The sequence below is a fragment of the Cavia porcellus genome, unplaced genomic scaffold, assembly GCF_034190915.1.
Source record: "Cavia porcellus strain 051 isolate PalLab524CR breed Dunkin Hartley unplaced genomic scaffold, mCavPor4.1 scaffold_5, whole genome shotgun sequence".
NCBI lineage: Eukaryota > Metazoa > Chordata > Mammalia > Rodentia > Caviidae > Cavia > Cavia porcellus.
This window is the reverse complement of record NW_026947488.1, coordinates 17,710,474-17,728,277: the sequence shown is the minus strand read 5'-3', so window position 1 is coordinate 17,728,277 and position 17,804 is coordinate 17,710,474. Positions and strand designations below refer to the sequence as shown.

General features: G+C 39.7%; 1 protein-coding gene and 1 long non-coding RNA gene across 3 annotated transcripts; one reads left to right on the top strand and one right to left on the bottom strand.

Annotated features, from left to right (window-relative positions):
* Nucleotides 1–2,721: 2,721 nt before the first annotated feature.
* Oser1 (oxidative stress responsive serine rich 1) lies at nt 2,722–15,340 on the bottom strand. Of its 2 annotated transcripts, XM_003467667.5 has the most exons (4): nt 15,134–15,340; nt 11,611–11,727; nt 8,517–8,630; nt 2,722–3,942 (listed from the first exon to the last, which is right to left on the bottom strand). In XM_003467667.5, exons 1-4 carry the CDS (start codon nt 15,298–15,300, stop codon nt 3,255–3,257), a joined length of 1,086 nt encoding a protein of 361 aa, XP_003467715.2. In that variant the 5' UTR covers nt 15,301–15,340; the 3' UTR covers nt 2,722–3,254. The 2 variants fall into 2 exon arrangements, with proteins under 2 accessions (XP_003467715.2, XP_063104370.1); XM_063248300.1 differs by lacking the exon at nt 8,517–8,630.
* A 77-nt stretch (nt 15,341–15,417) lies between these two features.
* LOC106027212 (uncharacterized) lies at nt 15,418–17,735 on the top strand. Its single transcript, XR_001200782.3, has 2 exons — nt 15,418–15,506; nt 16,107–17,735. It is a non-coding gene; the product is annotated as an uncharacterized LOC106027212 (long non-coding RNA).
* Nucleotides 17,736–17,804: the final 69 nt, after the last annotated feature.

The window sequence follows — 17,804 nt, the reverse complement described above, 5'->3', positions numbered from 1 at the left end:
AACCAGCGCTCGACCCAGGGCAAGCCTCCTGACTGCTGTGCTTGCCTCCCTTGGTCTCCTCTAGGCGGCAGTTGGTGCTCCTTTAAAGGGTCATCTCCTAATCTCAGCATTTGGGAGGCGGAGGCAGGAGGGAAACAAGTTTGAGTCAACCTTGGCTACATGGTAAATTCAAGCCCAGATCTTGTCTCATAGTGAGACCTTTTCTCAAAAATAAATCTTGTCTCTCTTCCTTGCTCACTCCCTAATTAGCTCTTTATCTCATTGCTAACAGCCAGCGCCTTTAAGATCTCCCCATAAGCTCCCCCCATCCCCCGGCTGCCATCACCAGCATCCTTCCGATTACACCTAACTGTAACTTTTGTTTCCTTCTGCCAAAATTGCACTCCTCCCAAAGGAGCTCACTCCCTCCCTTCCTCCAGGTCTCTGCTCAGAAACTGTCTTATCACACAGAAGCTTCTCTGACGACAGAACTGTCAAATAAAATAGAAACCTGAGCCCTTCCTCCCTACCACTCACATTCCTCACCTTCCTCCACAGAGGATAGGAATAGTGTTGTGCTTACTTTTCTAGTTCTGGTACCTAGCGTGTCTGGTGTAATGCACACACTTGAGAGATTTAAAAGACTGTTATGCTCACTCAAGAGTCAACTAAAGACAGAAGGCAGGATGCCAGCCTTCAGAACACCACAATGTAACTTAAAACAATTCCTTAATACACAAACTAAATCCATTTTCCAGTATGAGAGTAAATCACATCCACAGATAAAAGTCCAATGTCCTGCGATAAAGTTGGTCCAGTATGGTCTGAGCAGAATAACTTCTACTCTTTGATAAGATTTGAGCTGGGCCTGGTGGCGCACTCCTGTAATCTCAGCACTTGGGAGGCTGACGCAGAATTGTCTGCAAGTTCAAGACCAGCGTGATCTACAAAGTGAGCCCAAGACCAGCCTGAGCTGCATAGTGAGACTGTCTCAAAAAGAAAAAAAAAAAATGAATGGGGTATTAGTAATCTATAATGTATCCTCATAAATCTGGAATGCCTAACCTTCATCCTAGGTTTCAATAGGTTACTAGACCATTGGAACTTTTATATTTTCAATCCTTATACCCTACTGACTCTGTACAAAAAGATACTATCTCCCAGTACCCCATCCCCCAGATAGTACCTCTTTTCATTCTCGTGATTATTAATATATATTAATAACCAGACCACTGTTTGAAAAGCAAACAAAAAGGGCCTCATGACTTTGGAACTAATCTAAACTGTGTATGAATCAAGTAGCTCACTACAAGTTAACTCTCCAATAAAAAAGTGAGACAGAATGCTAATTGTAGGTGTGGGTAGGATTAGTACCTTTTCAACCAGCTTAAATGGACTCTAGATATTTGAGAGGGTGGTTTAGGAATCCCTGGGAGTTCTGAGACTCTTAAGGAATCTGAGGTTCAACTAATTTCATGCCACTAAGACATTGCTCATTCTCTCAAGTGTACAATGGAGTCTGCTGAAAATGATGTGATATCTGGAGTGAATACAGAGCAGACATGAGTACTTCTATGACAATGAACACTCCTATGAAACCTGCATAAATGTAAAACAATGCCACTTTTCCCATTTAATGTTTGTTTCAGAAAAGCCATCTTTAATTTTAAAATGCTAGCTTACAACCAGTTATTCATGTTTTATAAATTTCTTAGCTGGAACTTCTAACCTGGCAAATATTGAGCTCTGATCCACATAAATTCTCTTTGGGGTGCTGAATTTGTGGTGTAAAGAACAAGTTTGAGAACTGCTGCCTTTGACATACGAGGTAGTGCATCTATGATCACCACTGAAAACCCTGTCAGTTAGTTTTCAGGGCCATGATAACATTTTGCTTCCTTGTTCTCATCACAGCCTTCAGATGCTACTAAATCCAGCAAATAGCAAGGAATTAGCAAAAAATTAGCCAGCAACTAGCAAGGGGCCAGATGTAGTGGTACACACCTGTAATCCCAGACACTCAGGAGGCTGAGGCAGGAGATCACCGAGTTTGAGGCCAGCCAGGAGTACAAAGTAAGTTCCAGGCCAACCTGAACTGCATAGAGAAATCCTCTCAAACAAAAAACAATTAGCAAGGGTCTTCTACACTTCCTACCTGTCCCAAGTATAAATCACCTATGAGCCCACTGTCACGAATCAACTATGCCGTCAGTGGGATGTTCTGGCAAACAGTAAAGGCTCACTTTGTAATCTGCACAAAGCAAATTTCCTATTACTATTATGTTAACATGCCTAGATATTTTCACTGGATTTTGTGGGCATGCTTAAGATGGTATGAATTATACAAATTTTGTGGTATATACAACATTCATATTGCAACTACCTGAAAAAGCTAAGAACTCACATTCCAGCTAAAATAAGCATATTTAAAAAAAGAATCTTGCAGGGAATTTTGGAAGGGCTGACTAGACATGTGTTAGAATATACCATGTAAAAAATTATCTTTGGAGGTTGTATAATCAAAGAGCTAATAAACACCTACAGCATTTGAAACTGAGGTATGAGACATACTACAACTGATCAAAACAGGCCTTAAATAAGTGTCAGAAGACACACTCTAGTTTCAAATATTATACTTCCTCCTTCCAACTGACACAGCTTTGAGAAACTTCACATAGCATGTCTCAAGGTGAACAGCACCAGCAGGGGTTTATTTAGTGATGGTTAGTGACACTCAAACAATACAGGGAAGCCAGCTAGTTTATTCAAATTGAATCTAGATTTCAGATCTCTGGTTTGACAACATAAAAAACCTTTAATGACACAAATCCCACATTAAATCATAGTTGGTTTAAGTCAGTCTTACAACTTCTAATACTCTGAGCTGGCACTACAACACGACAAATGTTTGATCCGGTTATAAAACATTTGATTTTCCTTAGCTATCAAATCTTAAACATGAAAAACTAAAGTTTTACAAAGGCTTTCACCATAAACCCACTGCTGCCAGTCTCCAATAACTGCTTCTTCATCCCCCTAAAACACTTTTGGATGAGAAGCATTTTCTCTGATCTGCTTGTCTTGGTGGGTATATAAGAACTCAGAGGGTAAATTTAAAGAATGAAGTTTAATTAAGATGCCAAGAAAAGTTTTTATTGCAAGCACAGTGAGCAGAAAGAGATGTCTTCTCACAAAGTGGCCACAAAGTCAGCCGTTAACTAAATCTCTTTGACAACCCTTCATTGGTTTAAAGCACACGAGTAAGCTTCTGGCTATCAAGTGTACATCATCTCTGCCATGTGAGACATTTTCTTGGGGATATACAAGTAATACTCCATGTAGCCTGATAGGTCCTCAATGGTCACATCATCCACATAGACTCGAGCTTGCTCAGAACAGGTACGGGGAGAGCCAGACAGAGTTCTTGTATGCAGCGACTGAGAGTAGTCCTCTAGAGTGGAAATTCGTTCTGGGACCAGGGGAGGGACATTCTGCAGGCCTGAAAATGAATACACTTCCATGTCATGCCATCTCTTACATTGGCACTCCTTGCCTACACAGGCACATTGTTTGCCCTGGTTTAACTTGGAAACAGACCGAAAGTCAGAGAGATCATTGGCCTTGAGAGTTGCTTGAGACACTTGGGTAGCATTAGAGGAGTCTTCGGTCTTAATTTCCAATGGGAGCCTGGGAACCGAAGTTCTCAAAGACTCAACAACTGCCCCTGTATGATTAGCATCAAGAGAAGCAGAACTTTCTCCCACACTGAACTCTTTGTGGGTTGAAATTCCCAGCCCGCTGCTGCCATCAGGTGTATCAGTCTGGCTTTTATGCTTAAGCTGGCTGCTGGAAGGAGATGCTATTGTACTGCAATGTATGAACTTTGGAGGATGAAGGACAGGAGACTTAGAACGTCGACGTCGCTGGGTTCTCACTGCTCCTCGTGAAGACTTCCTTGTAGACCTAAGACAGAAAAATATACAAGAAAATGTTGGGATACAGAGCCCTAATAGCTTCCTTATAAAAGCTGGAAATATACTCTCTCTCGGCTTTGTAAGTTTAAGGTCACATACTGCCGCCAAAAAGAGGTACCTGCTCCATTTCCAAGCTGCCTGTTTGTTTAGTCTCAAAAACTTCAATCTTTCCTTATTAGAAGCTACAGAAACAAGAAAGAAAACTGAATCACTTGGACTAAATGTATGATGTAGAAGAATACTTGTCTGGTTTCCATCCTGGCATTTGGAACCTTTGACAGTGGACATGGTCAAAGTGCAAAGAATCCTGTACAGACAGACTGATGCTGTAAAGCCTAATGTGCCCTAACCCTGGAAATAACTGCAATACAGGGTAAGCTAATGCTACCAATAGCCATTTCGACAGTGTCAGATTTATGGTTAATTTCATATCATTGGTAACAGCTAACAAACAAAAAGGATTTAGACTCTCTTAGGTCTTTGGATACCATGAATCAGATAAATATATAACTAATTATAAAACATTTGAATAAAAGAAATTAAAATTAGCTGGGCATGGTTGAATATACCTGTGTATCTAGCTACTATAGAGGTTGAAACAGAAGGATCATGAGTTCAAGGCAAGCCTGAACAACTCGGTAAGACATTATCTCAAAATAAAAATAAAAAAGGCTAGGGATATAGCTTAGTGTGAAGGTCCTGGTTCAATCCCCACTACTACAAAATGAACAAATAAAATTGCATTTTGAATTAAACTAATTTGGAAAGAGCTAAGAATCACCAAACTGGAAGATAAACCTGATTCATAACACGTAAGTGCAAATAGCTGCCTGGGGTCAGATGTGGTGCCTCTACTTGGTTTGGAGAGGGAAGCTAGGGATTAATCGTTTGGTTTTGCTTATGCTAAGCACATGCTGTACCATTGAGCTATACCCTGAGCACCCCAACCTATTTCAATACAGCCTTCAGACAGTACACCAATGGGCTAGCACTGGGATTAGTCTAATCCCGAATGCCATGCCTCTTCTTCCTTCCATTCCCCTCTTGTCTGCTGCTTTTCTAGCCAGTGGGCATGGCACGCCACCTACAGGGCCCACAGTAACTACCACCTACATACTAGCACCACTTGCTGGGCGCCAAGAGTTAAAATCTCAATTCAAGACTCCCAACCAATGCAAGGATATTTGGAGGACATAAGGACAAGCTGCAATCTGGTTGTCACTGAGTTAGAGTAAAACCAGACCCACTCATTCTGCCAGGGTCTCTCTCTCAAGCTATTAATTTCATCCCAAGACTCAGAAGTGTGTGTCTTAGCTAGCAGGGTCCATCATATGGAAACAGCGTGGGATAAGAGCTGTCTCTCTTATATAAATACAGACTTGTAAAATATCTTTACATTTTGGCTTCCAAAGTCTAAAATATTTTCCATGTTATCCTTTTAAAAAATAGCCTGTCCATCCCTCACCTAAAAGATAGTAGACAGAAGAACTTAGAAAAAAATATAAAAGACGAATAGAATACTGAGTAAGTCTAGAGTCTCTAAAGAACACAGAGAATAAAAGACAAGTGATTTTTGAGAATTATCTGAATTGATCAATAAAATCTATAGTTACAGGAAAACTGTAAGAGAATAAAGAAATCCACATCTAAGCTCAGTATGATAAAGAAACTATAGCACACCAAAAACAAAATATATCAAGAGCAGCCAGAGATAAGGCAGATTTCCAAAAGAGTAACAAAATTAAACTCATGGTAAGCCTTCAAATACCAACACAATTAAGTAGACAATGAACAGTATCGTCAAGTGCTAAAGAAAATAGCTGTTAACCTAGAAGTATGATTTCATTTATATCCAGTCTATCTTTCAAAAACAAAGATGAAGCCAGGTATGGTGGTGCGTATTTGTAATTCCATAAACTCTTAGAATGAAGCAGAAGGATCAACAGTTCAAGCCCAGCTTGGGCAACTTAGTAAAGATCCTATCTCAAAATAAAAACACAATGTGAAGGCCTTGGGTTCAATTCCTAGTATTGCTGAAAGAAGAAAGAAGAAAAAAAAAAAAGAAGCAGCAGCAGAAAAGAAAAAGAAACCAAAAAGACAAACAAAGTATATTTACCAATAGGACATGAGACATGAATTGTAGAAAATAGTTTATTTAAGTAACTTATAGGTAAGGCAGCTAGCTAGCTAGGGGATTTTGGGGAACTCAGTATATCTGACATCTAGCAGGCTGGGAATTATATTTTTCCCCTATATCTCTACGAAGCACTCTATAACTGGGCTACATAAGCAGCTCTGGGGATCCCACTGCAATGTATTACATGTAGATTATGTGATGCACAAACCTATTTACTAGTAGAAGATTGTTCGCTAAAGGAACTATTTTAAGAAGAAAGAAGGGGATACATACTATCTGGAAGGTCTAAGATGTAAAACTAACGAGCAGAGAAACTTTTATGTAGATAAATATAAGTAAACACTGCTTTATAGTAATAAAGCCTAATTTCTGATATTAAAAGTGACAACTGAAATACCGGGCAACTACATCATAGAAGTCATGCAATCAGAACAAAAAGTTCTACAGAGTAGGTTTATAATACTAACTTTTATTTCTGCCAAAAGCATACATGGAGGGACTGGGGATTTAGCTCAGTGGCATAAGTACTTGCCTTGCAAGCAGGCGGTCGTGAGTTCGATCCCTGGTACCGATAAAAATGAGAAAGACAAAAAAAAAAAAAAAAAAAAAAAGCATACATGGAGGTGGGAGTGTTTTTCTGTGAGCTTGTCTGGAGGCTTTAGAGGGGGAGCAGAGCTACTTGTGTACCCCTGAATGAGGAATTGGTCCTCCTCTACTGTGGGTGGTTGTCCTCTTCAATGGAGCACAGTTTTGGGAAGGACATTCATGGAGCAGTGAGGGAGGAAAAGGATACCTCTCTAGGCAGCTAGATTAATCAAATCAACTCTGGCAATCAACAGAGTGACAGATCACTCTCACACTTGGGACTGGTTTTTATTAAAAGTAGCACTCTGGAAGGGTAAGGCAAGAGGATCACAAGCTCAAGCCCACCCTGAGTAACTTAGAAAGTCTTAAAATTAAAAAAAATAAGAAAAGGCTAGGGATGTAGCTCAGTGTTTAAGGTCTTAGGTTCAATCCCCAGCATAGCTTGCTCTCTCGCATCCAAAACACACACACACACACACACACACACACACAGAGAGAGAGAGAGAGACAGAGAAAGACAGCAGACAAAGACAGAAAGAGAAAGAGAAATTTCAAGGTGAACTACTAAAAGAATGAATAGTATCAATATACAGTTCTAAATCAGATAAGGAAAAGTGGCAGGGGGAAAAAGTAAATAAAACATTTCAAATAATTTTTTTTAAAAGACGAAGAGGGCAAGAAATGTTAAAAAAAGGTGGGGGGACAGCAGAACAAAACAAAGTAAAAAGTGAAATCCAATAACACCAACAACCAAAATAAATCTAAAGCACTCCCCAGCTAAGATCTCAATTATCAGACTGAATAAAACAGAACAAACAGAACCAAGTCATATGCTATTTATGTAAGACACATCTAAAATTTATATGCACAGAATGGTTGAAATGGCAAAAGATATACTATGCAAATACTAAAAGAAAACTGAACTTTATTAATTCCAGACAAAAACCATATACGATTAGTACCTTAGTTCATGAATGCTTCTATCTGCAAACAATTCAATTCATAAACAAAGCATTCAGTAAAATTTTGTTTCCATTTGCAAATTCCATATTGGGTGACCAACACCACCACAGTCATCTTCCTTCAAACACAAACACAGTCATCTTCTCCAAAATTGTAAAACAAATTAAATATTTAAACCAAGGTACCACTGTAATGGTTTTATAAAAACTACATGACAAATATCCCAACTCCCCAGGAATATTCTAAACTTGAATGAATCTAAGCTTTATGAACCTAACAAAATAATCCCAAAATATATAAAGCAGAAACATAGAACTTAAAAGGTAAAATAGATAAATTTTACACAGATTTCAACACATCTCTCTATTATTAATAGGTTAATGGCCAGAAAAGGATACAAAATCTCAAGCTTTCACCCCATAAACCCAAATATCCCCTTTTCCCTTTTGTGATACTAGAGATTGAACCCAGGTCCTTATTCATGCTAGTCAAGGGCTCTACCTCTGAAGCACTCCAGCCCTTTAAATTTTGACAAAAGATCTCAGTAAGTTGCCTATTTTGGCCTCAAACTGTTGATCATGTTAATGAGTAGCTGGTATTACAAGGATGTGCAGCCATGCCCAGCCTCGTATACCAAATTTAAAAGTTTGAATGGATACAGAACTCAAGAAGAGTTACACAAAAGACATTCTACAACACATGTGCATTTATAAAAACTGCCACTGAACCAGCCATAGAGAAGGTCTCAGCAAATTTATGACTGAAAAGAATGAGTTCTCTTAATTGCTGTGCATTGGGTTCTATATCATGGCACACTTTTTTTTTCAATAATATTTTAAGGTACCAGGATAAAAATTCTATCAACAAGAAGCTCTTACCCATGCCAACTGTCTTTAGATGGACATGTGGCTTTAGGTTTGGTATCATCTACTGCTGCTCTAACTGATGCTCTAACATTTGTGCCTTCTCCAACAGACAGTGATGCGATGGACCTGAAGACAAGAACAAAAGTTTACTGCTACAGAAAACTCTAAATGAAAACACATTGCTCTAACTCAAATATCACTTTTAGCAATATCTTTATTTTCCATTTTTCAAAATTTCGTCAGATTTTAATATAAATTTTCCTCCAAAAGTAAATCTAGAAGATCCCTAAAGCTCATGGTTGCAAAATCACAAGCCAAAGAATGGTTCATAAGTATAGACAGCAGCAAGATAGAAATAGACTTTTAGCCTGTTTATCTGGGGCAGATTGCACCTCACTTTCAGTGAGAATGTTAATAACACTGACCATTTATTTCAGGTAGGCAAACCAGGCTGTGGGAACTAAGTTTGAAAGCAAAACCTTTAGGAGTTCAATCCAACTGTAAAATGAGTATATATTTAAACAGCATACAACTTTCAAAAATATTCTAATTTCTGCAAACCAATAAACTTGAAATATTCAGGGTTCAATCTTGAGTTTAAAAGTATACAGGTAGCCGGGCGTAGTGGCTCACACCTGTAATAACAGCACTCGGGAGGCTGAGGCAGGAGGATCGTTGCAAGTTTGAAACCAGCCTGGGCTACAAAGTGAGCTCAAGGCCAGACTGAACTGCATAGAGAGACCTGCTTCAAAAAGACAAACAAAAAAGTATACCGGTAGCCAGGGATTTAGCTCAGCAGCGTAAGCACCTTCCTTGTAAGTGTGCAATCATGAGTTCTATCCTGGGTACCAAAAAGAAAAAAGGATACAGGTAATATAGTTTCTAGTAAAGAACATTAACAAATTTTAAAAAAAGAACTAAGCCAGGCGTGGTGGCACATGCCCGTAACCCTAGCATTCAGGAGGCTAAGGCAGGAGGATCCTTGTGAGTTCAAGACCAGACTGGGCTACAAAGTGAGCTCAAGGCCAGCCTGAACGACATAGCGAGATCCTGTCTCAAAAAGACAAAAAAAGAACCATAACCTTACAACCTGGAGACTACCAACGTTCACATTTTGGTAAAAATTCTTCTAGATTTAATACATACACAGATACACACAATAAACACATATACATAAGCACACCTGGCTCCCACTATACATGCTATGATACTAACAAAAATCTTTTAGAAAAAAATTCATCTAAAAAAGATGCTTACTGAAACAAAGTACAAAGTAACTGTGTATAACCTAAATATCCCACAAGAAAAAAATACTGTATTACATAAATACGGCATATCTATGTGACAAACCATTAAGAATCTATTAAAACTTACTTGTACCGAAGAACTTTTAATGATAAGACAGCATACTTACAATACCAGGAGAAAACAGCACATAACACCTATATATATATACTCTCAACTATCTAAAAAAAAGTATATGGTATGTACAGATAGTAAAATAGATTATGGTAAATTATAAGTTAACTGTTGTCTATTCTTATACTGTTTCTGTAAATTTTTCTCTAATATACATGTATTATTTTAGTCCAGTATAAACGATTATGTTGTTTTCTAATAAATACATACATATTTGTCCTGATAGGACAAACACCTTAGGAATCAAAACCTGTTGAGCAGGATCATGCTAAATTCCTAGCAAGGCTTGGTTCATTTTATGAGTCAGTCCCTCAGAAGTTCCATTTATGAATCGGCAACAAAATGAAACTAAAAATGTAGGTACACTATACAAGTCTTACTCTGCTTAGTCATGCTAATAATATACCTTCTATTCTTACTTGTTTTTCCCAATGTTCTCCAGGGCTCTTCCTCCGCCTGTAATTTCACTCAAGGTAGATCACATACTACAATTTCATCCATATAATATACATATACTTAGATGATATTTAGTAATGATCCAAGTAATTTTTAACAGCACCAAAATGGCTTAATTTTACATTCCAATTCCTTACAACATCAGGAAAGAAGTCTGTATATCAAGAATTACTTATGTAAGTTAACACACTAATGGGCTTATATGTGTACCTGTGTGTGTATTCATAGTATCTTCGTGCTTTTTAAAGTGACTTCTGTACCAGAAATCGCAGAACAATACACTTCAACCACAATCTGAAACTATCTGCTTTTCTGCTTCATTTCCATTTCACAAAACAGCTTATCAAGGAATTAACAGAAATGGCAAGGTGATTATAGTGGAAAAACAATGGAAAATGTTACCTTTTTAAAGTATCGTGGAAGCAAATGCCATCTTTTAACAATTGTACAAATCTATTAATATAAATCTCATTTGTTAGATCAAAGATAATGCTAGCAGTAGACAGACAGCTAGTACTGAGGGCACAATGAGTAACATGTTAGTGATTATAATTACTTTACTTGTAGATTCTTCTAGTTAGCTTCCAGTGTTTAGTTTCCATTCATAAAAATAAGAATTCTTACATCCACTGAAATTGTGAGATTTCTTCTGGGTGGGGCAAAGAACTGGGGCGAGAAGTAGCTTACACATAACATTTTGTAAATGGTGAAACATTAACATTCAGACAGCAGCTGGTCTGCAGGTGCTCTAATTAAGTTTGACCAAAGGGTCCAAGATTATTGATCTCAGTGACAGAACCCTACTGAATAGAGGTTTCCATAGTGATAGACTCAGCAAGCAGAAACCATGAAATCAACTATGTCTTCATAGATTTCTATTGGACCAATTCACTTTTGGTGAAAAATACTGTAATTCCCCTGAGATGTATGAGGTCAACCCTGATGGCACACTGCTTGATTATCTTTGAAGTGAGCTACCTCTACAAAGCTAAAGAAAATCAAAACACTCCACCTTAAGAGTACAAATGAACAGCTACTTTCAAATTTAACAGAAAGGGTTCTTCTTAAAGTAAAATGACATGATGCAGAATTTGGTAGAATCTCATACTATTAGCGTTTATATCTTCTATAAACAATTAGACATATAAAGATGAGGAGCTCACTAAAGGAAAGGGACCAGTTAAGTCTAGTAAACAACTAACTCCAAATAATATATTACATATTTAATTACCCTGATGCATCCACTCTTAATTTCTTGAAAGCAGTTTGTAGACTCTCCTCTTCTCCGTCTTTTGCTTCGGATTTCATTGTGAAAGTTTTTACACTACTATAGATGTTCCCGTTAATACTAAAAAATAAAAAAGAATTTTTAAAGATAAACAAAGTGAAAAGTAACACCAGAAGCATGTCCTTTATTTTAAAAATCTGTATTCCTGGTAGAAGATAAAGCTCAATGGCACAGTACTTTCATAGTATATACAGTGCTGAAGGTTCAATTTCTATCACTACCAAAAACCAACCAGAAAACCCCACCTATATTCTTGATACCATTAACACAGTAAATATTGATGCATTACAACAGAATTTGAATTGTCTAGATACTTGATACTAATACCCTTGAACAGTGTTCAGAACTACATCACCTAAAATCTAGCTGCAGTGGTGGCATACACCTGCAAGTCCAGCACTTACGAGGATAGGCTGAGGCAAGATTGATTGAGGCTGGACTACAAAGTGAGACCCTATCTCAAAAAAATTTTTTTTTAAATTCTAGGTTTTACTGTACTTATCTTGTGTACTTCATGACACAAGATAGCCTTCTCTCCAAAGCAATCCTGACCCAAATATCAATATGCATGCAGATATATTTAAGAACAAGACATTATCATTGTATTAGAAACTTAATTCAATGATTACTGATCATTCCATATTCTACTTATAACTTGATACTTTTGTTAAGTAGCTTTGAATAGCTATTTAAAAAAAGGTACTTGCAACTCAAAAAGATATAGAACTTTCCTTTAGTCAAAGGGAGTAGGGAGTAAAAACTAATGTTCCATAGCAGTGTCTTTAACTAATCTTTTAACTAGTTTGATTATCCCAAATTCTCCATTTTGTCTATCTTGATTTGTACATTTAAACAAAGAGGAATGAAAAGCCCAACCAAAAGAAGTCTCTTAATAAACTCTTGAAATCTAGACTCCCAGTTAGTACCAAATCTTACATAACAACAAAGTAAAGTAGTATCCAGAAATAAAGTTTTTAAAAACAAACTTACCTTACCTCTTATTTCTAATCCCATATCCCTAACCCCATCCCCACCCCACCCCCGAGGCATAGTGCCACTCTACTAATCCTAAAATTCTCTCCCATTCCTTATCTGGTCATTTCCCAGGGGTGAATTTAATGTTATTGTTAGATCTCTACCATTCCAAAGGTCAAGTGTCATAATACGGCTAATGAAACCATGAAGAATCACAAAGCAGTGGCATTAAGCAGCAAGGAATCAAAGATTCTTCATTCATTCACTTATTTATGTGTAGAAATTAAGGTATTTTTAGGCAGATCTCTCTGGAGAAAACTGAAAACAGTTTCAAAAGAATGGCTAGCTTTCACCTCAATTTCATAAGATAAAAAATATAAATACACTCTCCATATATATATTTGCTGTTTATTTAACCAGTACATAAGTATGAAGGAAACAGTCATACAATTCCATGTATCACTGGTCTCTAATTCTCAATTTAGAGTAGGACCCCCCAAATACACAATGTCCTTTACCACTGGGAGGACGAAGGGTGCTCACATATTTTGAAGTTCCACAGCATCTAAATATAGCTGAAGCTCCATAGAATCAAAAGGGTGCTACCACTGATTGTAAATAAATTCCTCCCATTGCCAGGACTAAATTAAAGTCTGAGTTATAGTTCTCCTCCATCACTTTATGATACTAAGCCAGCCCTTACAGAATTAACACATTATCTAGGCCAGTTTCTCTAACCTTCAAGACCCCACACGGACCCTTTTTTGGGGTTCTGTGGAAATTAGTTACCATTTAGGTATACATAACATCTATATATACACACTGAATTCTATAGGCATGAATTTATTCCTTCCACAAATATTTATATAAGTCCTACCATGTCCTTGGCACTAGAGTGAATGCCTTAAGGCATAGAAGGATGAACTTGATAAGGGGGCCTGGGATCTCCATTCTCTACAAACTAGAATTTCATTCCTGTACTCTAGGAACTTACAATATAACACTATGCAAAGATGCTCTGTATGTAGATAAATAACTTTAATTACACAGTGCTGACTTAATAGCTGGGCAGGTGATCACCTTAGATGTTACTATAAACTTAACATTCTTGTTGACATACGAAAAGACTACCATCTAAAAATCAACAGGCCACAATAAAAATCTAGATACAGATTAAAACTTTAGGAATTAAGTCCTGTCTAAACTATTTTCGGATATTCAACATTTTAATTATTCACCTTTTTCTTCAATCATTCTAACTCAGAGCAAGACGTCTTTAGGCATGCTCTTTACAGCTAGATCAGCACATGTTTGTAGTTAGGCTTATTTATGCTTCTCTGTATTCCTAGTCTCCCATTTATTCACAGCAAGCCTTATAGAACTAGCTCTGTACAACAAATAAAACTCGTATGCCCTTCTGCATTAGTATTAAGTTTGAGAAAGATATTTGTCGTTTTCACCAAAGTGACTTCATGAACAATCCCCAAAGAGATCAAACTTATAACGACTTATTAGAAGTACTTTGCATTAAGTCAAGTCACATTGCAATTTAACATTGCCTCGGATTTCCCCCAAACTTTTAAGAATGACAGGTAAACTTTATGTTTTCTCTATCAAAGGGGAAATTCCTGGTTTTCTTTGAACAAATTGCAATATCACAATCTTATTTACATCTTTATGTTTTAACCAAGACTTCCTTAAACCTCAAGCCTAATTCCACGTTTCCAGAACCCGAGAACAATCACTGCCAGACCCGCATAAGCTTGTCATTACAACGTTAAAAGGTTTCGAAACTTTCCCAGACCACAGGAAGTGAGGAGCCTAAGGAAGAAAACCCTGTCCAACGACTCTCGAAGCAAACAAGAACAGGCCCCCAGGACAAAAACACATCCACACCTCTCTGCACACGACTCTTAAAATCGCACGGCTTCCTGTTAATTCTTTTCAGCCAAAATCTGGGTCTGATTAACAGAACGGGGAGAATGAATGGTCAGGACCGGGTGGGCTGGGAGCGCCGGGGACAAGGCCGCCCGGCAGTCCAGCTGGAAAGCTGCCTCGCAACAGACTCCTCGAGCCAAAACGAGCGGCTGGAGCAGGGCGGAGGCGCAAGAGAGGGAGACCCGAGCGGAGCCGCAGGGACGCCGACGAGAACGCCCGAAGAAGAGCGGGAAAAGGCGGGAAGGGGCAAAGGGCGACAAAGGAGGATGAAAAGGGGAAGCTAGGGCTGGGCGGGAGAGCGCAGAGGAGAGGGGTGGAGGCCGCGGGCAGACAGGAAGGCGGGAAGCGGCGAGGGCGCCGAGCTCCGGCTAGTCCAGGCCACAGTGGACGAGGGGCCGCGAAAGGCCCAGCCCGAGGCGGGTCCGGACAGTCCGCGCCGACAACCAACCCAACCAGAAGCCGGCGGGCCCGAAGTAAGCCTCCCGCACCCAAGCCGGACCCCGAGGCCAGGACGCGGAGTCGCTGCCTCTCCTTATTGCGTGAGGGGACCTACCTCTTCGCGGCTGGGGCGCTCTGGCGACCCAGTCCCGTCAGTTCAGATCCTCTCTCCCCGACCGCCGCGCCTGACTGACCCGGATCCAAACCCGCGGGGGGCGGCCCGCGCCTGTGAAGCCGCACTGCGCCTGCGTCACTCAGGCACGCGCCTCGCCCCCTTCTCATGCTCCTCCCACCCCAGTGACTCGGCAGCGCGGCAAGCCGCGGTTGCGCAGGCGCGGAGCAATGGCCGCGCCTCTCGGACGTCAGTGCCCGCCCCACTCCGAAGCACGTGCATCTTATGTCATTTCCTGTTATTCTTTTTGCTCTTTTTCCCTCCTCCTTGGGCTGGAAACCGGCTTTGGGGGCGTGCCTGCTTCCTCTGCTGTCAGGTGAGTGGGTGGTATTCTTCGCAATCGCAGATCCGCCTCCGTTTAGCCAGGGTCTCCTCGTGCCCAGTTCTCCACTAGGAGTCGCCGAGGTGACGGAATTCCGTGGGGTGAGGGCGGGGTGTGGAAGTTTTAGTGCCCATCGAGTCGCTTCGGGCGCTTGGCGGAGTCTCCTTGATGCTGGAATCCGAGCTGCCTGGAAGAGCACCTGAACTCGGACCGCAGCTGGGAAATATTTCTAGCCCGGGAGCGAAGTTACGACGTAGTGGATTTAACGAGGTCATGAACGGGCTGCCGGCGTTGGAATTGAAGTGCCTTCGCTCTTGGTGTCCCTGTTGTTAGACTTGAGGCAACCGATTTTTCCACTGGGCCTCGGTTTCTTCGTATGTCGGATGAGAAAGTTGGACGGTTACAGCGAACGTGGTGTTTCCAGGCTTCGATTCTTGAGAACGTGATGAGAAACACAGACCTTCTTGGTGGAGAAATGCACGTAGACACCAAAATTGGCAATAAATAAATAAATAAATAAAATGTTTAGGCAGTTTATCCAAATCGGTGATTTTTAGGGATCATTTCTTCTTTATGATTCTGATGGTTGCACAGGTTGCAAGCAGGAAAGCGGTGAACTGTGGAGCGCCTGCCATGGATGCACTGGTTCTGCAGTTCTGGCTAGCGATGCCTCTCCTCTCCTGCCACTTCTCAGCTCTGCTTCTCAAAACCTTATGGGAACCTCATGGGAAAAGATGGCTTTTCTCAGTAGAATTGTTTCTGGCCCAGCCCTGCTGTGAGAACTTTGCCCTAAACCCAAACTGGCTCCTCCGACCCACATTTCGCAGTATCACAGGTGTGGTCACTTCGCTAGAGTAGGCGCTAAAATCAGTTGAGTTACACTCCGTTTAATTACATCCAACCAGTAAAATACTTGGACTGCGTCTGCAAGTGAAATCTGCAGTTCATTATACAGGCGTTTTTTATCTTACGACACTGTGAAAATTGTATGCGTTCAGCAGAAACTATGCTTCAGATTTTGAATTTTGATCATCCACCTTTCAAAATACACTCTGCAATCTGAGGATTTAGCTCAGCAGCATTAGTACCTGCCTGGCAAGCGCGAGGGTTGCGAGTTCGATCCCTGGTATTAAAAAAAATACACCCTAGGATAAGCTTACGGAGCAGGGAAAGCAGTCAGTATGATCACAAGGGTAATCCCATACTTTCTAGGACACTGAACTACTGCAGTTTTGACTTATGATGTGTTCAACTTATGAATGTCTTGGCGTGTGACCCCACTGTAAGTCGCGCACTTGTATAAGGTTATTAAACATAAAGTATATAGTGAGTTTTCCATAAAAGAGTTAAATTACCCTTGTTCATGCCAGAGGCTCAATCACTGATAGCAAATAGGGGAGAAAACCTGTTAGTTGTAACCCGATGTTACTCGTGGCTACCTTCTACAGAGCTGCATTTACGTGCATGTTCTCTCATCTAATATTTCTGTGACTTTACACATTCTACAGATGAGGATGATTATTCCAGCTCTCCTTTTTCTGGATCACGTAGTACTAGTAAGTCAGAGTTTAAACTATCAAAAGCCTGTGAATCCACAGCTACTGTTCTCAACATCGCTTGAAAAAGAAAAAAATGTGCATTTTTTCCCCTTCAGAATTGCTACCATTTCAAAGAACTGCTTGAGGTAAAATTCATACATCTTTGAAGGCAAGGACTGTATCTTGATTACTATTGAATTTTTGGAGGTTAACACATTTCCTCAATGCAATTGCTTAATACAGTTTTGATGAATTCTCATCTTATGTTTACTCCTTAAAACATTAAATACTAAAATCCTGAAAATTAAATGCTCCTTTTACATAAATACATCCACGTAGAGATAAATGCTTTCTGGAAACATGACTCTACCCAGGGAATACTTGGAAGGTAATAACCTCTTGAGAACACCGTTCACTCACACTCCTGACATAGCCTCAAGTTTCAAGCTGTTATATATAGGACTGGCTCACCATGTGGGACATCATGACTTGAAATGAGGTGAAGAAGCTATAAACATGATCTGATTGAACAAAAAGACTGACCTTCCTTATACACAAAATTCTCTTTAGCCATGGAAAAAACCCTGAACTTATGTGTGGGTCTTATACTCAGGAAACTCACTTGGTATTAACCTAATGTATGTACTAATGCCATTTAATAAAAAGCTATGTAGTAGGTATAATATTCCCTAGCCATGCATCCTCTTTTTTCTGGGGGGAAGTACCGGGGATCAAACTCACAACTGTGTGCTTG